Here is a 23,369-nt window from a genome sequence, read left to right as displayed (position 1 = left end):
TTTATTGAATTCTCTTGACGAAATTCAGGTCTTTCATTTTGTACGAAAGGGGGTACCAAAACGTGTGATGGCACTCAGCCGAAGTAGCTTTTGGCGGGAAAACGTCATCAAACCTTTCTACATGGATGGAAGTCTATGTTATAAATAGCATTTGGTGTACAAAGTGTCAAATTACAAAATTAATCAACTCATGTTAAAAACAAGCTCTCATATATTTGCATATTTATTATACATCCATGCATGCTGACCTACAATATGTAGTATTCAACTAATATGTTCCGTTTTATACAGTCCAAGAGCTATTGTTTATCAGACTCGGCGTTTTTTGTGAGTTCCCTCTTTTCCCCATCTTCGTCTCCATCATCTTCAGCTGCCCATAGAATGAATTTGAATGGTGCCTTGAGTAGCCAAATAATTCCATCTAATAGGCCTTGTATACATGGACCACAACACGGGCAACAAACACGAACTGTAAGAACAAATGACAGAAAAATATGGAAAGATGTCAGGTTGGACAAATTCATCGGGATCGGTCGATGGCGTAAACTCAGTAAACAAAGTTCGTTGTATCTGATGCAAAAATGCACTTATTACTTGTGTACGATTCAGCAAACACTATTGCATTTGTCAACACTTGATGATGCTACTAGAAACCGACGCTAGATGTATCGCTACAGCTCCGCTTGATTTTAGACCAGAGCTATGGCTCCGTTATGTGGACGACATTCTAGAAGTTGTTCAAAGAGAGAGAGAGAGAGAGAAAGCTCACAGACCACATAAACCAGTCAGGTGCTAGTAAGTTCACCTTTGAGCAAGAATCGCAAGGTCGGCTTACATTTCTGGACACTTTAATTGTGAAAAAGACGATGGAACAGTCAAGATGCTGGTCTACCGTAAACCTACGCATCCCGACCAATACCTCAACTGTCAGTCACAAAAAAAAAAAAAAAACAACAAAAAAACAAAAAACAACAACACACAAATAAACAAAAAAAACCAGATGTAATCAACTGGCAACACCAAGATCTGCGCTGGAGATACATCTAGCGTCGGTTACCAGTAGTAATCACTCATCATCAAGTGTTGACAAAGGCAACAGTGTTTGCTGAAACGTACACAAGTAAGTACATTTGGGGGGGGTTGTGATACAACGAACTTTATTTACTGATGGAAAGATGCCGGCGTACAAACCTTGGGATGAATACAGTGATGTTACATTTCATTTATTATCATTTGCATGCAAATTTGAAGGAGTCCAATTTTTTTTTTCAGAAGTCGACACCGCAATGAAACCCCATCAAACCCCCGGATCAAACCCTCAAAAAAAATCCTGTGCGATAAAAAAGCCTGGAAAAAAGTTACCGAAAGGAAAAAATTATAGTATAGTATAGGCATTTAACATTTTCTAAAATGTCAGTACCAACCAACAAAAAAAATTAAAAGAGTAAACAAAAGTGCCACGTAAAGATAACATATTAGCTCCATCTTAATTAGTGCCCAAATCCATTTGTTCATCAATTAAAAAAATATTTTGCATACATTTGCCATGTTTGAAGACAGTAAGGTTAAAGAAAGGAGAAATAGTCCCGAACAGTCCAAGTACGTTCTGTAATTCTGAGATACCCATAAACCCTCCAAAAACGCCCCTATACATCTCCATCACCATAAGTAAACCGACGTACCAATAATAATTATACAGCATGTCCCAGAAAATGGTGCATGGTACATGGTGCAACCAAAAATTACTAATTTAGGCCTACTCCTAAAGTTGACGCAATTATTATAGCTCAAAATTCAACTTTCCAATGCTTTTGATATCATCCAGGGCGGTGTTGTCGTTAGTGAGCAAAATCATTAATTTGAAACTGTAGAGAATCATCCAAAAATAGGTATACATAAAATGCATGTTTTCAGTGATGTTGGACATTTTTGGGCCAAAATATACTCTTCTGAAGATTTTAATATTTGTCCATTTGAAAGATCTGTCCAAAACGAAATCGTTAAATATGGCACTTTTGGCTGCATGGCCTCTCTACTATTATCTGGCATATCTGCAATTTGTGCATTGTCCAACAAACAATAGGCCTGTGTCCGAACTTCGGACTCCGAAGTGGCACAAAATGGATTTTGAACGATTTCATATAAAACAATAAGATTCACCAACAACACAGCCGAATTGGATCAAATGTAAAGCTGAATAATTTAGCTAATATTGATAACATTTACACCAACTAACTTTGAGTACAAATTAGCCATTTTTAGTTTTCCATTTTTATTGGGACATGCTTTACATTTGAGATCTAGATTATCAACTTACAAGGAAATATTATTATTGTGAGAATAACACCAAGTAAACCAAATATGAGTAGAAATGGTACGCATATAATGAACACTAAAATCCTGCATGTATAGCCACAACATTTGGCACAAGAGGAGGCCATACTACCGTAATCTTCAGAAAACGAACTCGTCGCTGATGATGTCGATCCTTAATGCGCATGCAGGAGTAAGAGGTTTAGAAATAAATTTTTATTAAAAAAAGTTCCAAACAGTCACCAGATTTTCATAATTGTTATGATTTGTTTTGCCATTATAGCATGGATAAAAACAACCAAACACACATATTAACGAATAGACCTATACCGTCACAACAAAACTTCAAATAGGCCTACTACGATATCACTGCAAACAAAAATGTTTAGGTTTCTGTAACACCTTTTAAACACATGAACGTATTTATTAACAACTGAAAATAGTTAATATCCACATTATCTAGAAATTACTGACTGGTATTTTCAGAAACCTCTATACTCCTACATATTCCCTTTTTAAATAATTGCACTCTAAAGTTTAAACACACAGTGTTATAAACGGTTATAAACACTAACGATATAAACGCTTCCACTATGTCTAAGTTTTAAACATGTTGTTAATTTTGTTACGAGTCGTACTTGACTCAAGGCCAAAATCACCTTTTACCCGAACTCACACGAATGCACAATACAAATACACTGTTTGATTAAGCTAACAAAATCTAAGTCTTTAATTGAAAGCACGTTATGATTGGTACAATATATGACAACAAATGCAATGCACATACACAATAATCAAATATAATCACTCTTTAACATTTAGTACTTAGCCAGCATTCTTCTTCTTGGTGATCACAAAGTTCTTGCAATGTTCTGGACGACTGATGTAGTATATCCTTATTCACCTGTCCTGCGAAAATCAGCGAAGTCCAGTGTACACTTGAGTTTATAAATATCCTTGTGTATGAAATCCTCACACAAACATGGTGTTGCTTTCTCCTTGCCGTTATCTCCTTGCGCTGCTTTCTCTAAACTTAACTCCTTGCGCTGCTTTCTCCAAACTTGGTGCTATTTCCACCTTTCACACAATATATTCAGGAAGCAGGACTGCGATGCAGTTGTCCCCACTTATTTTGACAGTTGCGTTGAATCAAAACACCAGACTTCAGCAAGTCGACAGAAGAATATATATTCCTTTCTTGGAAGAAGTACGTTCTTTGACGTATTCTAGATCTTCTCCGACCACACTGGCAAATAGTAGTACTTTGACTACATAAAATATTTCTGGTTTGCAATTTCCTTTCTTTGAAGGAATTTGACTGTAAGCATATTAGCTAGCTAGCCCAGATCAACCGTATCAACTGTGACCATAATTGTGTTTACATTTTCTTATATATCAAGCAATGGGAAATCCCAAGTATTAATAGCCAAATGTGATCTTGGGAATTCCCAAGCCTTAATTATAACATTAACCTTTCTCATTACATCACTTCCTTAGGGGAATTCCATTACATCACTTTCACTTTACAACCTCATATGAATCAGGGGTTTCCAAATATTCCAAATTAGATATGATTCAACTTGTTTTGCTCAATTTGAGAGGGGAATTCCCCCCAAAATGTCATCACTCATGTAACTTTGTAAACAAAGATAAATCATCAAATTAAATTACTGAGGGACATCACAGTATTTAGAGTTGATCTAAAAGCGTTTACGTTCAATTTTGTATTTTACAATATTTTGGCCCATGATCGGGGTGAATTTTGGTGGGAAACGGGTTCCTTGTTGCCCCTTTTATTTTACTTTGCCTTTTTGTCAGAGGGGCACATTTCTCTCTCATTTGTTGGTCAGGGACCCCGGCAGCTCAATCACGAAAACCTAGCTACAGAATTTTTTTAATTATTATTTTGAATACTACCTTACCTTCCCCACTATCGTCGTCTTCCTCAGGCTGAGGAACTACAAGTCTGAAAAAGGCAGACAAAATCATTTATTATACAGGGTGAGTCAAAAAAAGTGCAATAGAGAAAAGAATCCATTTAATTTAAGAACCAAGTTTATGTTTTAAAGCATTTTATATATGGTATATCCATAAGTGACCCTGTGTAAAAAGATTAAGGAATTAGCATTTACCGTTTTGTTTTTATAACACATTTTATAACGCTACCCAATTTTAATGTTTGTCCAAGAGACATCTAAAATTTGAATGTCGGCCCACTCTGTGTAAAGTAGATTTGGAACAACTGTCATTTTCTTAACCTCATTGGCATTGAAATAAAATGGAGCACCCAAAGTGTTATTGCCCTTGGTCTTGTTTAAGGAGAAGTAATATTATTTGTTGTTATTTTCATTTTACTTTTACTTTAAAGATGTTTATTCACAATCAAAAGCGGGTTTTCAAATGTCAAAATGAAATGCGCGCAAATTGAAGTGGGGTGAATTACAAAATATCCAATAAGTTGGACATATTGGGATTAAAAAAACTGGAGTTGGAGTCGAGTAAGATATGAAGGACTTAATTGGACAAAAAACGAAATTGGGTATCGCAGCAAAAGGACTCATTAAAATTAAAAGGTAGTCGCGATTCACTTCATATTTTCACAGAAGGTGGCCATTGAGTGTGGCATTTATAGTATATTTCAATAGTGGGAAAGTTCGACTTGGTTCTTACATAAATATCGATTCTTTGGTCTATTGCAGTTTTTTTGACTCACCCTGTACATAGGCCCAAGTTATCGGTTTGTTATAGGAGTCATTTTATGTAATTTGAGAACAAAGTACAAAATAGGGTTCAAGCTTGCATTTAAACATATTTATTCACCAATCTTTGCACAAGAACGAATAATAATGAGACAAATTAAAGGAATAATCGGAAATAATTGATTACGTAACTAACGCATGTTTGAATTCCGGCTTGAACCATATTTTGTACTTTGTTCTCAAAATTACAAAAAATGACTTTGGCAATTATCGTAGCAGGATGACGAAATATCTTTTGTGTGACCTGTGTTTTATGTATAAACCAAGATCTATGTATGCATTAAAACCTCTTTAACTTTGTTGACGAATAATCTCGAAAATTACCTTTCCTATGGTGTCTTTTACGGTACATTACTCAGTGGCGGCTGGTGTTAGTTTTTTTACTTGGTGCAAATCGGCGCGAAGCGCCGCCCGGAGCACTTGTGCGACGCAGGGGGGTGTCTGAGGGGGGATGTGCCCCCCTCAGAAATTGAGAAATTTTGAAAAATGAAGTTAAAATGGTGCGATTTGGTGCATACTTTTAGGGCAAATTAAAAAAAAAACCTCGTCTGGAATATGACAAACACTGAACATATAGGTTAATTGATTCTTCAAATAAAACTTACCTTATTATATTGTCATCATGTATAGAAATATGATTTTGAAACAAATAGTCGACAGTAATCATCTTGAAATTGAAAAAATTTGTAAATTGGCTTGCAGAATACTAGTATATCTTGAGCTACACACTAGTCATGCTAGCTGGTATATTACTAGTTTCAATACGCTGGCGAAGTTACGTAATAATCAGATTAACTACCATAGCAATAGGTGAAAACAATTTTTGAATATACCGCGCTGCACTGATACTTTCACGCGGTACCTCTGCATTGAACCATATCATGCTGATTACTTGCACCTGTAAGATTAGTATCTTTGAAAAGACCAGTATTGTGTTCAATCTATGATTGCAGACATACACAGGTGATTACTTCAACCTGCTTGTAGTGCAGCGCGATATGTTCAAAATTGTTTTCACCTTTTGCTATGGTAGTTAATCCGATTTATTACGTAACTTCGCCAGCGTATAGCATTTTTGGTGTATGATGCATGCGTTTCACACCAAAAATATATAGGGTGCAATAAGTTCTTGCTTAGTGCTTAGTAGGTCTGCATGAGGTTACATTGTTATACAGGTTTAGTTTGAACAATATTTTGACATAATTGTGGCACTGACTCACCCTGAATGATCACACACCATGACACTTCCATTAAACTTAATCCAAAAACCTTGAAACCACAATAACTTTCTTACAATAAACCACAGATATTCCATCTGTGAATAAACAAGCTGATGTCTATAGACTCCACAGAAACCTTAACTCTTTGACTATTGAGTAAGGAAATTCTTCTTGACTCTGTGGGCCACTTAAGATGTTGAACTGTGTTGAAGATTATGAAAAAGAGGAGCGAACCTATTTTCTGCACCACGGTGTAGTGTAGGGGTCGCATAGAAGCTAATGGAAAAGCTTTTATAGTCAATGCATAGTGGGTTTATGTGAGAGAGATAGCAACTGGTGGAGCGAAACTGGAATCTGAACCATTTTGAGGTTGCCAGTTTACTTCTAATTATGCACTGGACAAAAACTTAAAAATCCCTATGATACAAGGTTAAGACGCACAGAATAAGCTAGAATAGCCATTTTTAGTGGAATTTGTAGGGTTTTATTGTTTTTTAAGTAACATGATAATTACATATATTTGATCACACTATTTTTTGGAATTCTAGGGTGGTGCGCTGCACCACCATAACCATATCAAGATCCGCCCCTGAATTACTTGAATGTGAAGGGGAACAGAAACCTACATACCTGTGTGTATCAATTTGAGGTAGATGGTAAGTGGTAACTTGAGGGTCAATATGTGGCTGGCTAATTGGCAAAGTTATATCCAATTTTGGCGCTTCCTGATTAAAAAAATAACGAAGAAAATATTGTGCACAATGTTTAGGCCCACATTATTATGAAGATGTGATCCGAAAAAGAGGAGGGATAACAACGTTAGCACAGTATTTTTGTAGGTCCTGAGAGCACATCAGACAATTCTGAGTGCGAATGTCCTTCTGATATCAAATAATTTTGATTTAAAAAAGACCCAATAAAACTTACACAAGATCGAACATTTACCAATGTTTTGGAAATTTCATGATTTTTGACCCCTTCTGAAATTCTCCCCCCCCCCAAAAAAAGCTTATAGAAATCGAGCGTGCTTCTTTCATCAATTTGATTGTGGCTTAATTGGCTATTCCAGATCAAGTGCACTTCCCCATAGAGGATGTGAAAACTTGCTATAATGCTTGGAATTCCACGCATCAATATTAATGAAAAATACAGAAATGCAGTCAAAAATGGTAGAAAACTTCCAGAAATTGAGAAAAAAAATGGAGAACCCCATTGTGGGAAAAAAGAAAACCACTTGGAAATCCATGTTTGAAATTTAAAATATTTTGGAATTCTGGTCTTCAAAACTCAAAATAAAGTCTGAAATGACAACATTCTTTAGGGGCAAGTTTTATCCGGAATAGCCTAATATCAGAGTGACATAGCCTATGTCTTTCAAACGTTCATATTATGCACCAATATTTAAAATTGAGTCCATTCAATATTTTAACTCCATATACATAATCTAGACCTATGTGCAAGTATCTTGTTGTCCGTTGACAAAAATACGTAAGTAAAAATCAAAATCCAAACAACATTTTTAATTAATTAACATATAAGGTAGTCCTAAATAAACAATTGATAATATCAATTATAAACAATGGGCATGCATGCAAATAAATCAATAATATTGCACATTTGTATAAAACATATAGAATAACACAATCGATTCACCCATTATAATAAATAGAATGCGTTAAGGCGAGTCAGAGGGTCGGAGAACAGGTGTTTGCATTCAAATATTGAGACAAATAAAGCTGCCACACAAGAGAAATGATACGGGTTGTCAATTCAAGTGTGTCAGGGGCGTCATTTCCGCCCCATGTGCAAGATTTGTCTCGGGAGGGGGAAACGCCCACCCAAAACGTTCGTTTATCAACATGGTCAGTGATATAAACAACTGCTTTCACTCAACTGTTCGAGAATAGGAGGTTAAATCATTGACTGAAAATTATTAATTAATCAATTGATAAATATAAATAAATAAATTATTAATTATTAACTAATTAATTAATTAATTATAGTGTAGGGCATATTCAATTTCTTTATCTATTTATCAATTCATCATATTATTTTCATATTTTTATGTACAATTTATATTGACTGAAACTGCGTGAGCCATTGGTTGACAGAGCACAAAATGCTGTACAGTAGAACAGGTGTGAATAAAATACTCATCTGTGCGCAACGTCGTTTTTGATGTGTTTTTTAGGAATGTACTTATCTTCAAAACTTGAGGAAAGACATATTTTTTCACCAATAATATAGGATACATACTATATCATATTACAGCTTACAATACGAAATGATTTAAATGTTGGTAAAAGTGTTTTTTATTTTTGAAGTTGGGTACAATTCTTTTTAAATCATCATGTGTTTTCATAAAAATATGATTAAAAAATTGCATATTAAAATAATCAGCACTAAACAATATAACATTAATAGAGAATTGACCCACCCAAGGAAGACTTCGTGATATTTTCAAACCAGACTTTGATACAATTTGGTTTGAAACAATGAACCATATGACAGTTCGGGTACAGCATATTGTCACTCTTATAATAAAATCAGCCTTAGCGCAATCAGTCACATATAATGTAACCGTTATTTGAGGAAGAAAAGACTAGGGCGAAAACATAATTCTTGATCTCTATTTTTTGAAATAATAAATTCTGAAAATATTTTTTCCGATTTCACCTGAATTTTTTTTTCTGAGGGAGCATCCTGTCTCCATCACCCCACCGGTTACGCCATGAGTGCAATACATTTAGGCTACATTTATGATATAGACCTACATACAACTTATTGGATTATTTGATTTATATCAGATTTAAATTCCTGTAGTTGCTATCTACTGAAGATAGCATTCACATTACGTGTATTATGTTATTATTAAACCATGTATCACTGACTTACCTGCCTTCAGGTTAATCCAATGTTGCTTTAAAATGTTGCCTTGCACACATTTTGACAGGTATTTGATACAGTTATAGCATAATGATTATGCTTATGGCTATATAGAATGCAATGAATAAATGGGCATGGGCATATTCACGTGATGTGTTAAAATGCTATATACCAGCTGTGGATATACAGCTGATGAGTCCCTCGAAATAAAAATGTGGGTAGGTTTTTTTTTATTTGACAGCTCATTATTGCTTATATTACATGAATATGCATATAGCAGATCTAGGGATTTTGACCTGCTATTTCCAATGTTTGTCGTTGCCTAATAATAATATTTTCTGTATGCGATATGCATGCATATCGACTGAAAAATTAGGTCATTATTTTGACCACAAAATGTGTCATTTTACATCTTTTTGTGGTTATTGCGTATTTTTTCCAGTTCAGTCTGATTTGGTCATTAAAAAACCATATAACATTATCATTATGATTATCATCACTATACGAATCTAGTCATCATTGTTTTGTTCTGCATACATTTCAATTTGACACAAAGCGAAATATAATGTCGTGTTAAAATGGAAAAGAGTGAAGATACAGCCAACTTATAATAATCTGTTCTTTTCAAGTGGAAGAGTGATACAGGCTATTATATAATTATTACATTTTGCTTTTTACTTCATATAGAAAGTAGTAGCGGAAGTTGTCTTAGATTTTACGGGCCTCGTGAGTCACAGCCTAATGGAGAAACGAGTAAAATGGGATTATAGCTACAAAATAAATTAAAACAGAATACTGATAAGTAGTAAATGAAACAAACCTTTGGCACTTGTTGTTTATATTGGTTTTCATTTTTGTTCTGGCTATCGATGAGCTGTTTCTGTAAATGATGAAGTACTCTGTCGAATGTCAAATATAAAAGCATCAAGGTGGTAATATATACAATTACGGTATTTAATACAACATTGATAAAAAAAAGTCCACGGAGGACCTCAATGTTATTTAACAATACTTTCAGTTTCGTGTGAGCCCCTCTATTGTCAAGGTTAGATACAGTCCGACGTCTTGGGGGTGTTTTCCCGTTACGGACGACACAGCGGTGTATCCGTCAGCATCTTTTACATACAGCGGCTGAAATTTCGCAGCGTCGGCCGCCGCTGTAGACGTCGTCCATAACGCGAACAAAGCCCCGAACAAAGTTAATCATTTGAACGGATAGAACAGAAGGCCCTCTTCAATCTTCTTCGATTCCTCGATCTTCTTCGATTCTTCTTAAGAGGAATCGAAGAATTCCTCTTCAATTCTTCCTCGATTCCTCGATCTCTTAAGAAGAATCGAAGATGGAAGAGGAAGAATTAAAGAGGAAGAAGAATCGAAGAATCATAAAAAAGAATCATAGAAGAATCAAAGAAGAATCAAAGAGGAATCGAAAAAGAATCGAAGAGGAATCGAAGAGGAATCGAAAAAGAATCAAAGAAGAATCGACGAAAAAGCGAAGAACAACCGAAGAAGAATCAAAATAAGAATCGAAGAAGAATCGAAGAAGAATCGAAGAAAAAGAATCGAAGAAGAATCAAAGACGAAGAAGAAATAGAAGACAAGGAAGAAGAACAAGACGAAGAAGAATCAAAGAACAAGAATAATTGAAGAAGAAGAAGGAGGAGAAGAAGAAGAAGAAGAAGAAGAAAAAGAAAAAGAAGAAGAAGAAGAAGGATCGGAGAAGAAGAATCGAAGAAGAAACTTAGATAAAGCTTACCTCCGACTTTCCCGCTCGACTTTTGGTGCTTCTTTCCAGTTAAAACGTGGAGTTGTTTTCTCGCATTTCTGTTTACACAGTGTATAGCAGAAAAACGAGGAGCAAAATTATAGCAAGGGAAAATTATATTAAAGCTTCTCATGCATTTGTAGGTCATAATAATTATACAGATCATCAACTGTGCGTCAATGGCATATCCAGAAGGATTATGACCCCTAAATTACCAGATGGCTCAACTCTATCAATTTGACGATAGTTTTGCTGAACGAATTAATATCTGCACGAAAATTTTTGTACATAAACCTCTTTTTATGAGTATTTTCCTTCATTCAAAATGTGGGTTTTTTTTCAACTAGGCCTTCATTTACGAGTATAGGTTGACTATGTATGTCTAATTGCCCATGCAATCTATATAGTTTATTACACACCTTAGATACGGTTTCTGCTATTTTGTACCGAGTTTGTGCTGCATTTGCAGATGAAACAGCTTCCCCAGTTCTGTAAAAGTAAAATGTTAAATAATTATACTGAGGTTTCGAGAGGATGATGATGCACTGTGTTAAGTGTTTTTGAATTTTATTTACACTCATCAGTGAAATAGGCCCTATAATATCATAATTGAAGACTAGTTCGCGTATGGCGTCCTGTCAATCAGACCAAAAATGTTGTACTGCGTAGGTCAGCAACCAATCACGATACGTTTTTGACCTGACGTCAGACGCAAACTAGTCTTTTTAAATTCGGTCTTCAATTTATATACTCTGGCCAGGACAATTTAATTATGAAAGTAAACTTACCTTTCAGTGTTCAGTAACAACTTTGATTGTAATAAATGACCCAATGCGATGTATAATTCATCTAGATGTGAAAGAAGAAAATATGGGATTTTTTTTAAAGAGACCACGAAAGCTTTTTATACCGTTTTCAATATCATAATTATGTTCATAAATACTGCACCTTCTTAAATATTCATGCAAGATAATAATTATAAAAGACCGCAAAAGCCTAAGTTTGTCCTTTTTCTACACTATATAGTGTTTACAAAGCTTTCAGACCCACTTTCAGAGACACATACACGAGAAACGAGAGAAACTGGGAGAGAAAGCGAAAAGAGAGGGGAATGGACGGAGAGCGAGAGGGAGACGAGAAATCGCAGGCATGACTCACATTTGTATAGCAAGTACAATTTCCACTTCTTTGCTCTTTCAAAAGTCTCCTGTAAGAAAATAGACATTATCATCATAATCATCATCATACGAGCTGTATATGCTATATTTGAAGGCAGGTATCATTGGCCATAAGAGTCTTGGCGAGGTGAAATTGAGCTATAGTTAAGACTCTTATGGCCAATGATAGGCAGGGGCGTAACCAGCTTTTCATGGTCTGAAGGGGGGAATAAAAATCTTTGGGAAAAGACGAAAAAATTTTCCTTGTTGCATCATTTTGACCTGGTATTAATTATCGGTGGATTATAAACATATAAACCCGTTTTTTAGAGAGATTGTACATGTTAAGTCTTCCAGCTTCCAAAAACGGGCTTTAGGACAATGTTTGCGCGTAGCTCGCAAACAATTGGTATTTTACACTATTTTGGCCCATTTTTTTGTCAATAAGGGTCACTTTTTTCTTTCATTTATTTGTCGGGGTAGGGCATTCTTCCCCCTTGCCCCACTAGCTATAATACGCTACTGTAATTTGAAGGAATGTGTTGATGATTGATGAAGCAACTTTAGAATTACGCAGGTTTATACAGAGTAGCATGAACATGATGAAAGCTTTTTTGCGAGATGTGCTCACATGACTTACTTCAATAAGTTGGCCAGCCGATGTGACATTAATGGATGCCATTAGAGCCCCATTGCAAGCTGTATGTAGTGAGTAAGAGGGATTGGATTCGCCGTCTAACATCTTGAAGATCTTCATTACCTGTGTAATGGAACAGAATAAAAGTTGGCCTGCATGGTATAAGAAAGAACTCTGCCCCAGTTTCCCGCCTATTGATAAGCTATATTTTTTGGGCTTAATAGCTTCATAATAATTGACAAAGTGTCAATATTAAAACCAGGGACGAACCAACCCGAGGAGTGCAGGGGGGGGGGCACATATAGCCTGTTCTTCCAGAATTTTGAGCTGGTGAGTCCGTGGGAGCTGACGGCATACCAGCAAAAAAGGGGGTCTTTTGGAGCTGCGAACTAAATAAAAGGGGGGTCTTTATCAAAATCACTATGGGACTTTTAGTCACTCCTACTACCTTAGGCCAAACTCATTTTGGCCAAAAATGGACATAGACAGTTCAGGCTTATAGCCTCGATAATATTGTTGATAAAGATACAGAGTGCCATAACCATGGTAACAATACTACAGGAAAGATGAAATTTCTTCAGGATTTTTAAAGGAAAATTACGTCATTACACTATAAAAGAAATGACTAAACGACATCCAAAAACTTACCAAAATTTCGGCATTGAATTGAAATATCATCGCTTTAATATGGTCAGCTACAGGTATGAATAAGAAGTGTGAGGAGGAAATTATGACAAGCAATAAAAGATTTCCATATTTTAGTTATGATTTAAATTTACTTTATATTTTCATAGATTTATTATCATTTCCAGTTGAAGAAGAGACAACACTTTTTCATGTTTATACTGGAGATATAGCAGAAGCAGTAACTGAGATATAGTCAATAAATGAAGAACTCTGTTGCAAAAGGCCTTACATCCACCTCTGGCTGAATTTGAGTTATTGGCATGACATTATAGCCTGGGTAAAAATACACATTTTGGTGGTTGTTTGACCTTCATACCACCTTCCCTTCCGGAAATATCTTTTATTTCCCGTTTGGGAAATCTTAAGGAATTTCCGGAAATCTGAACTTAAAATTAATATAAAATATTAGGAAAATAATTTTTGATGTATAATATATAGCCTTGAATGTTCTTTAACTATTAAAACTAAAAGGAACTATTTTGGAGTCACTGTGTTTGAAAAAAGTCTTGTAATTAGCAAAAGTTGTAGCTTCGGAAACTCAAAACTGACATTTTGCCGGATTTAATTAAAAATGTATAATTAAAAAAGTAAATGAGATATTTCAATTTTTCTTTTTGATTTTGAAAGCGTTAGTCAAGTTACATAAAGTAGTGTAAACAAATGGGATCATTTTTGATTGCAAAGGTGGTTTCTAGAAAAGGGGTAAATTGATTTTGTTTCAGAAGCCCTTACATCCCCAAAAGACGCGATATAAAAGAAATAATAAAATAATACATTACATGTAGCTTTCTAATTCACCATCAGGGTATAGCATACTGTTATGGTAAACTTACCATTTAAATCTGGAGATGAAGCATCGACGTTTAATTCCAAAATAGCAAGCAGAAGGCTTGCTGCTTTTATAATCAACTCATAATCAGCAATCTGTAAATGTGACAAGTATAATAGGCGAAGTGTGTCACCAGTGACGTATATTTCTTTTTGACATGGGGGGGGGGGGGAGAAAGTCTAGTGAAGCCAGCCATTTTGCCATATTGAAGCTAAACTAATGAAATATGGTGTAAAAGTGGAATAAATCCGCGCGAAGGCGCAAAAATAACACCTTATAATAATAACAGCACATAATATAGCGCTTTTCCAACCTGATCAAAGCACTTTACAAAGATACAAAAAATATACAAAAACATATAATAACCTTTGGGGTTAAAATGGCCAATATGAGGTTGATTTGGTCAGAAATCCACATACAGGCATCAACATGGGGGGGGGGGATGATTGTATGAAACATCCCGGCAAAATATTGGGGTTTTACCCCCCGGACGCCTATGTGTGTCATCATTTTTGTACTGATTGAAAATAAGGTATCTTTTCATAATAAGCCGACTGTTGGTAAAGGACTTTTAATGTTAAAGTCAATTTATTGGGATTTCATCAGTATGATCATGTGGAAAATATATGTTGGCAATGAGGTGTTTATAAAATTGTTAATTTTGTAATAACTAGGCCTATCCCCAGTCTGCCCTTTGTTGTAAAAATCTGACCTACCCGATGCCCCTGATTTCGTAACCATAGTGAGACACGGAGAATCATCGATGCACGTTCAAATGCCACGGAGTGTGATATGCTGTTCTTAGGTCCTACAAGATTGCTCCAATGAAAACTGTTCGAACAAAAGAAGACATTATTAAAGTGATTGATAACCATATTTCTATAACTGGATAATTATTACTTTATTATTTGTCTTTAGAAGTTATTACATATAAATGGCGTCATATAATATCAGATAATGAACCATGTAACACAGATAGCCTGAATGAATAAGTCAGTATTCTTATCTTATGTGGGAAAACAACACATTGTTGCTTACTACTATAGCAAATACTAATCACATATATAATTTATAATGTAGGCCTACAATATAACAAAACAATGCAAACTTGTAAAAACTGTTCAGGCATCTTTCTTATTTTGCTCTCCAATAAAACGGCACGGGTCTGGTTTGAGGCGCGCTTCTTATTCGAGCACTTCAAGTTGTAGGGCCTATTTTGTTTTTCGTATACAAATTGATGTGCATTTGTGTGAAGCTAATTGAAATATAGTAGATAGCGATTTGAGTACAAGCTGTATAACTGCTATCTTCAGTAGATAGCAATACAGTAACTACAAGGTAAAACAAGCTATCATCAGTTGATATTTTCATTGTGACATAAGTTCTAGTTAAATAAAGTTATCTTCAGTAGATAGCAGCATATGTGCAAGCTAAAATGAGATCAGTACAGATATTAACATGTAGGCTATACTTGAAATACGCAATCTTTAGTAGATAGCAAGCTTTCTTCAGTACAGCATTTGTACAGGATGCATGATCTGAACCCACGTTCATACAAATACGATACTTTTAAGTATTAAACAATATTCAAATCATTAAAAATTGCTTGATAGAGTAGACTGCTATAAAAAAAAGCAAAATCTTATCTGTCTTTATTGGTTTACAAAACGTGCATGAAGTACAAGATTGACTTACGTTACGCTGTGTGGGTTCGCTGCCTGCAATCAATTCAAATAATGGAATAAAAAAGGAAATGATGATAAGGTTACTAATCACGTACGACAACATGGTAAATGTTAATAACACCAATTAAAATCAAAATTTATAATTCATCAGGCATGTCAAGTGCGAATCATCTTGTTGATATATTATTATGCAAATTGGTCTGTAAAGGAGATGAAAGATTTTGATGTATTATTCAGCAACGTTTGTTTTGAGATCATGACCATATGGTTGAAATATTCATTCACAATTTACCATAATTAACCGGATGTATCATAGCAAATTGTAAAAATATCATAGTTTTCAAATTATTTGGAAATCATATGTAATACAATAATAACCGTTATTTCATCATAATAACAGCAATTTTATGATAATCGTCGAAATGAATATGGTACATGCATATTACTACGATGGATATTTATGGGTGGGTTTAAAGAACTACGGCTGTATGAAATATTAGATAGCCTATTTACACGAAGCATGTACATATATACATATGCATAATGAAAGAGGGATTCCGCACACTTATGAAACCATATATTGAAATTATCATTCACCAAAAAAAAATGGACATGGTTCTAAAGTATGTAAAGAGTCAGAGCTCAGAGTGTAGGGCAAATCTGGTTAAAATGTTTGAAACCCTGCAAAAAATGAAAACGTTATACAACCCTTTATTATCCTTATAATATTATAAGAGGGTGAAGCCTCTTTAAGATAATTATGGTATATTTGACGGATATTTGAGCGTCCATAAACTTGACATCACCCGTGGAATTTGTTTCCTAACTTTTTAAAAACATTTTATAACTCAATAAGGATATGATCATTTACCAACTTAATATATATTTTATAGTTTTTCGTATTAAATCTAATAACTTTAAATTAATAATAAGATATATGTAAAACACTGGTCCTTAATCACCTTGATCAATGTCCTAAAAAGGTTTTAAGTCTGTCAATTAAAAAAATTATCATTATGTATAGACAATGTATTTTAGATGTTGAAAACCCATAGTCTAGTTTTCGTTAATAAATTCTACTCTTACCGATGTGACAAGTAATTCCATCGGTTGTCTGTAGTATTCGTCAAGAGCTAGTAACACTTCATCGACATTGCTCTTCGTGTTGCTCAGATTTGTAAGTGATAGTAGCCTATTGCGTCTGCACGGACAAAACAAACAATCCATAACTAAATAATTACAAATTTGACAAGCAAATTGATACACACAAAAAATATATTTACATTTAAAACAAAGGCGATTTCTTAAAGATACTAAAACTTAACTAAAAAATAAAGTGGTCGATAGATGGAGAATCTTATTTACACTTTGATACCTCTTTCGGCTGGAAGCGACTTTATTCCCCCAACTATAAAACATGATAAAATGGAAAAAGAGGCATTTCAAAAATGACAAAATTTATAGGATTTCCCTCGAAACTCACAAATTACGAGTTCTCAATTTTGCATTCACCAGCTCTGTTGTAATATTTTGACGTATGTAGTTTTGAGAGCCTAATTTTGATATGATTCTTGTCGGTCAAATATCTGCTTCGAGAATTGTGACTTGTAGCTGTTAACACGCGATTTTTAACGCGGTATTTTTGGATCCCTTCGGATTCCCAAATTTTGAATATTAATAACAAAATAGTGATCTTACTATACGCATTACACACGAATGTATATGTGACCTTCTTCGGTTACAAATTATGCAAATTAATAATTTAGTATTACTTTACCTATAGTTTAGTTCTTCTGTTGCCTTGTACAATGCCGACCAACAATTTGTTAACGGCCATCCCATTAATCGAGTAAAATCCACTTTTTGGGTTTGTTTTGAGCAACCTCCGGGAAACGCCATGTCAGTTTCATAGACACCACCATATGAACAGATTCAAATATTATAATTATAAATATTGTAATATTAATGCCATTCTGCCCTTCAGTGCTTCCGTACCATTCAACTAGTTTCCTTTCGTTTTTAGCACGTGTACGCTGAAGCTTTTTGCATTTTTAATTCACATAATTAACATCCGGCAAACCTTCAGCATATTCAGCCAATCTGGTGGCAACAGCTGGACACGCAACAATTATTATTATGACGAAAATGAACATAAAATAGTTAATAACGTGCGGGTAGTTGTATCCCGTTTCATTGATGGGAAACATAGGCGTAGAGTGACTCATGGAATACATAATTATTCCCTTAAAGGCCTACGTTTTCTATTACTATTATTAAAAATGGGTTAAACCCATTCCGCATTTCTGATGGGGTTTCAGTATTATATATAGACGGAATTATATTATTTCCAATTGATTTTAAAGGGCTCGTCTATGGATAATAGTAACTTATTGAAACGCAACGGTGACAAATAGTAATACAGAATAGTTTGATAAATATATGATACGCATGATTAGATAATAATCGAAGGTCCATATTTCAAAAAAGTGCTTAGTTTTTGAGTCCACGGCATTGCAACATGCGTACGCACTAAGTATTTATTATCTTGTTTATACCACATGACATAATATTTGCTTGTTGAAATTTTTTTAATCTTTCCCCAGAGTAGCCAGTACACATAAACGATGTGATATGATACGTCATTATTCACAACCAGGAACCGGCGCGGCGACCTTCGTAATACTAGCACGACGCTCTAACCAACTGAGCTAAAGAGGCACGTTGGAAAAGAGCGGAAGATGTACATCTATAGGTATTAGGCTCGAATGATGTTCGTCGCATTTTACATAACATATAAGAGCCGTCTCATAACAGATCTTATGTTATCTTCAGTAGATAGCACACCTGTCTCATAAATTTGTGCAAGTAGCACACCTGTCCCATAACTGTATGCGTGTATGTTTAGGGGTGGTGTTAATTTATAAACACTAAATTAACACTAAAATACGAATATATGAATATGTTTGTGTTTTAACACAGGATGGTGTTAAAAACAAATCTTGTATTAAAAACAAATCTTCATATTTGTTACGCCTTTTAGTGTTATTTTAGCGTTTATTAATTAACACCCCGATACCTTCACTGTACAAACAAGAGTGTTTATTAAGTGTTGCTCTGCTGTTTTTGCAGTGTATAAAACAGTTGTGCCATCTACTGAAGATAACATTTGACGAATAAAGGCTAGCTATGAGGTTTGCTATCTACTGAAGATAACACTTGACGAATAGAGGCTAGCTATGAGGTTTGCTATCTACTGAAGATAGCATTTGACAAATAGAGGCTAGCTATGAGGTTTGCTATCTACTGAAGATAACACTTGACGAATAAAGGCTAGCTATGAGGTTTGCTATCCACTGAAGATAGCATTTGACAAATAGAGGCTAGCTATGAGGTTTGCTATCTACTGAAGATAGCATTTGACGAATAGAGGCTAGCTATGAGGTTTGCTATCTACTGAAGATAGCATTTGACGAATAGAGGCTAGCTATGAGGTTTGCTATCTACTGAAGATAACACTTGACGAATAGAGGCTAGCTATGAGGTTTGCTATCTACTGAAAATAGCATTTGACAAAATAGAGGCTAGCTATGAGGTTTGCTATCTACTGAAGATAACACTTGACGAATAGAGGCTAGCTATGAGGTTTGCTATCTACTGAAGATAACACTTGACAATAGAGGCTAGCTATGAGGTTTGCTATCTACTGAAGATAGCATTTGACGAATAGAGGCTAGCTATGAGGTTTGCTATCTACTGAAGATAGCATTTGACGAATAGAGGCTAGCTATGAGGTTTGCTATCTACTGAAGATAACACTTGACGAATAGAGGCTAGCTATGAGGTTTGCTATCTACTGAAGATAGCATTTGACAAATAGAGGCTAGCTATGAGGTTTGCTATCTACTGAAGATAACACTTGACGAATAGGGGCTAGCTTATGAGGTTTGCTATCTACTGAAGATAACATTTGACGAATAAAGGCTAGCTATGAGGTTTGCTATCTACTGAAGATAGCATTTGACAAATAAAGGCTGGCTATGAGGTTTGCTATCTACTGAAGATAGCATTTGACGAATAGAGGCTAGCTATGAGGTTTGTTATCTACTGAAGATAACACTTGACGAATAGAGGCTAGCTATGAGGTTTGCTATCTACTGAAGATAACATTTGACGAATAGAGGCTAGCTATGAGGTTTGCTATCTACTGAAGATAACACTTGACGAATAGAGGCTAGCTATGAGGTTTGCTATCTACTGAAGATAACATTTGACGAATAAAGGCTAGCTATGAGGTTTGCTATCTATTGAATGTAACATTTGACGAATAGAGGCTAGCTATGAGGTTTGCTATCTACTGAAGATAACATTTGACGAATAGAGGCTAGCTATGAGGTTTGCTATCTACTGAAGATAATGATAATAATAATAATAATAATAATAAGCATAATAATAATAATAATAATAATAATAATAATAATAATAATAATAATACTAATACTAATAATAATAATAATAATAATAATAATAATAATAATTTATTCTTATATAGCGAATTACATCAAAGACCACAAGGCGCTTTACAATTAAAAACATGAGAACATATAAACAAAATGCTTGCCCATTGAATTATATATTATACATCATTAAGAGATCTGGAATGAGCGTTTTGAGCGTTTTGACAGTATTTTTGTGGGACATGAGAGCACATCAGACATATTGAATTGCATTCTGAATACGAAGAATGTCTTTCTGATATCAAATAATTTTCATTTTTTGCAATTCACGATATAATACAAATTTTATGACAAATTATTAAAATTTGATATTTTTCACATTTTGATATATAACAGTCCTCGAAGTAAATTTTATAAATCTAATGATATATTCTTAAAGTGTATGTAGCTGGGAGGAAAAGCCGACGATCAATTGAAAATTTTGACCTTTCATATTGAAGATATGGATTTTTTCCCCAAAAGACCTAAATTTTGTTGGTGTTTTGGGAAAAAAATCCATATCTTCAATACGAAAGGTCAAAATTTTCAATTGATCGTCGGCTTTTCATCCCACCTCCATACACATTAAGTATAAATCATCAGATTTATAAAGTTTACTTCGAGTACTGTTAAATATCAAAAATATCAATTTTTAATCACTTGCCATAAAATGTATTACATTGCGAATTTCAAAAAATCAAAATTATTTGATTTCAGAAGGACATTCTTCGTATTCAGAATGCAATTCGATATGTCTGATGTGCTCTAATGTCCCACAATAAATACTGTCCAAACGTTCATACCCCATCCCTTAAGAAATAAGAAAAATGATATTGGCACACGATGAACATTGCACAAAAGGGATTGAGCAGTAGATTATCAAAAATGTTTTTAAGGTTATGAAAACGTTTTATACTCTTAATATACCCTTTATATAACCCGACATTTAAACGTTTTCTGACAACCTTTTATAACCTTTTGCGAATGATGTCGAAAACGTTTTGTGTTTGCTGGGTATGAGGTTTGCTATTTACTGAAGATAACACTTGACGAATAGAGGCTAGCTATGAGGTTTGCTATCTACTGAAGATAACATTTGACGAATAGAGGCTAGCTATGAGCCCCGGGGGGGGGGGGCACTTAACACAAATGACCATATGGGTATGTTCCCCCGGAAAGACCCCCCTTTTTGGATTTCGCAGCTCCGAAAGACCCCTATATTTGACCAAATTAGAGCTCCGAAAGACCCGTGATTTGATAATTTCAGCTCTAAAAGACACCAAAATTGCTCATTCCTCATATTTCTAGTTTTTTCAGGCGATTTTCAAACAAAAAGCCAAGAAAGACACATGACTTTGACGGTTCGCAGCTCCAAAAGTCCCAATTTTACTTGTTCGCAGCTCCAGAAGACCTCCTTTTACCGTTACGCCGTCAGCCCCCAAAGACCCACCACCTCAAAATTCCGGGGGAACATACCCACCAAAATTTTTAATGTGCCCCCCCCCCACCCACCCCGGGGCTATGAGGTTTGCTATCTACTGAAGATAACATTTGATGAATAGAGGCTAGCTATGAGATTTGCTATCTACTGAAGATAACATTTGACGAATAGAGGCTAGCTATGAGGTTTGCTATCTACTGAAGATAACATTTGACGAATAGAGGCTAGCTATGAGATTTGCTATCTACTGAAGATAACATTTGACGAATAGAGGCTAGCTATGAGATTTGCTATCTACTGAAGATAACATTTGACGAATAGAGGCTAGCTATGAGGTTTGCTATCTACTGAAGATAACATTTGATGAATAGAGGCTAGCTAGCTATGAGGTTTGCCATCTACTGAAGATAATACTTGACGCATAGGCTAGCTATGAGGTTTGCTATCTACTGAAGATAACATTTGATGAATAGAGGCTAGTTATGAGATTTGCTATCTACTGAAGATAACATTTGACGAACAGAGGCTAGCTATGAGATTTGCTATCTACTGAAGATAATACTTGACACATAGGCTAGCTATGAGGTTTGCTATCTACTAAAGATAACATTTGACGAATAGAGGCTAGCTATGAGGTTTGCTATCTGCTGAAGATAACATTTGACGAATAGAGGCTAGCTATAAGGTTTGCTATCTACTGAAGATAACACTTGACTCACAGAGGCTAGCTATGAGGTTTGCTATCTACTGAAGATAGCGCTTTGGTACATAAGAGTTACGAAACAGGTGTGAAGATAACTGACACCTGACGCACAGAGCTATGAGACAGGTCTACTAGATCTACTGAAGATAACAGAACAAAACAGTTTAACCAAACCAATGTGCCTGTTACAATTAAAACTTTTAAGACAAACGAAAAGAACAAGTGGCGGCACAATCTCTAGGACTAGGTGTAATATCGGGAATTTAACCCGTGCCTTTCTGCGTGCCAAACTTCCAAACCACTAAACTATCGATCCTTCCCGATAAACAGGGCTGAAACGAAAACACAATACAACACATTGTCCGGTAAAGCCATTTTTGATTTGTTTCCACCCTCCCAGACAACCGATACGCCATTATCACGCCTTTACAAAGGCAATGTTGAGACTAGTAACACATGTCACAGAGAAAGATAAGGCATATCGTACATATGTATCTTGTCTCATTTGAACTTGAATAACCGTGTCAGAACTGATCTGTGCCTGATACTGTCTCGTCAGTTAGTACCGTATAGGTAAGTCAATGTAATTTAAGATGTGTTGTTTTATCCTTAATTGTTACAACTTTATAGACAACAATTTTCTTTCATTTATAACGTATAGAACGAGTATTTAGAAAGAAATTTTACTCGTGTTTTATGTATTAATGTTAATATCTACACTTTTTGAACTTATCCCAACTGATACTATATTTTACTAATAACGTTATAACTTTTCACTACACGCAATGATAGCT

General features: G+C 35.0%; 1 protein-coding gene across 3 annotated transcripts; it reads right to left on the bottom strand.

Annotated features, from left to right (window-relative positions):
• On the bottom strand, positions 1-17,858 carry LOC140151908 (BRO1 domain-containing protein BROX-like). 3 transcript variants are annotated; one of them, XM_072174220.1, is made up of 16 exons: positions 17,716-17,858; positions 17,025-17,139; positions 15,949-15,971; positions 14,970-15,084; positions 14,258-14,348; positions 13,386-13,432; positions 12,741-12,860; positions 12,102-12,150; positions 11,732-11,792; positions 11,363-11,432; positions 10,935-11,002; positions 9,999-10,077; positions 6,923-7,017; positions 4,236-4,279; positions 2,318-2,488; positions 1-469 (listed from the first exon to the last, which is right to left on the bottom strand). In XM_072174220.1, exons 1-16 carry the CDS (start codon positions 17,835-17,837, stop codon positions 300-302), a joined length of 1,440 nt encoding a protein of 479 aa, XP_072030321.1. In that variant the 5' UTR covers positions 17,838-17,858; the 3' UTR covers positions 1-299. The 3 variants fall into 3 exon arrangements, with proteins under 3 accessions (XP_072030321.1, XP_072030322.1, XP_072030323.1); XM_072174221.1 differs by having other exon boundaries at positions 2,447-2,488; XM_072174222.1 differs by lacking the exon at positions 2,318-2,488.
• Between the last annotated feature and the right edge of the window lie 5,511 nt (positions 17,859-23,369).

Source organism: Amphiura filiformis, chromosome 5 (genome assembly GCF_039555335.1).
Source record: "Amphiura filiformis chromosome 5, Afil_fr2py, whole genome shotgun sequence".
NCBI classification, from domain to species: domain Eukaryota; kingdom Metazoa; phylum Echinodermata; class Ophiuroidea; order Amphilepidida; family Amphiuridae; genus Amphiura; species Amphiura filiformis.
Note: the sequence above shows the minus strand (reverse complement) of the source record. Positions and strands in the feature narration are given on the sequence as shown.

Bases quoted from the DNA above. Each gene is read 5' to 3' on its own strand.
- LOC140151908 (XM_072174220.1), bottom strand. From the start codon at position 17,837: ATGGCGTTTCCCGGAGGTTGCTCAAAACAAACCCAAAAAGTGGATTTT. The intron at 17,140-17,715 runs GTAAAGTAATAC...TTGTCCGTGCAG, and splicing joins ACAGAAGAACTAAACTATAG to ACGCAATAGGCTACTATCAC. The intron at 14,349-14,969 runs GTAGGTCAGATT...TCACATTTACAG, and splicing joins TACGAAATCAGGGGCATCGG to ATTGCTGATTATGAGTTGAT.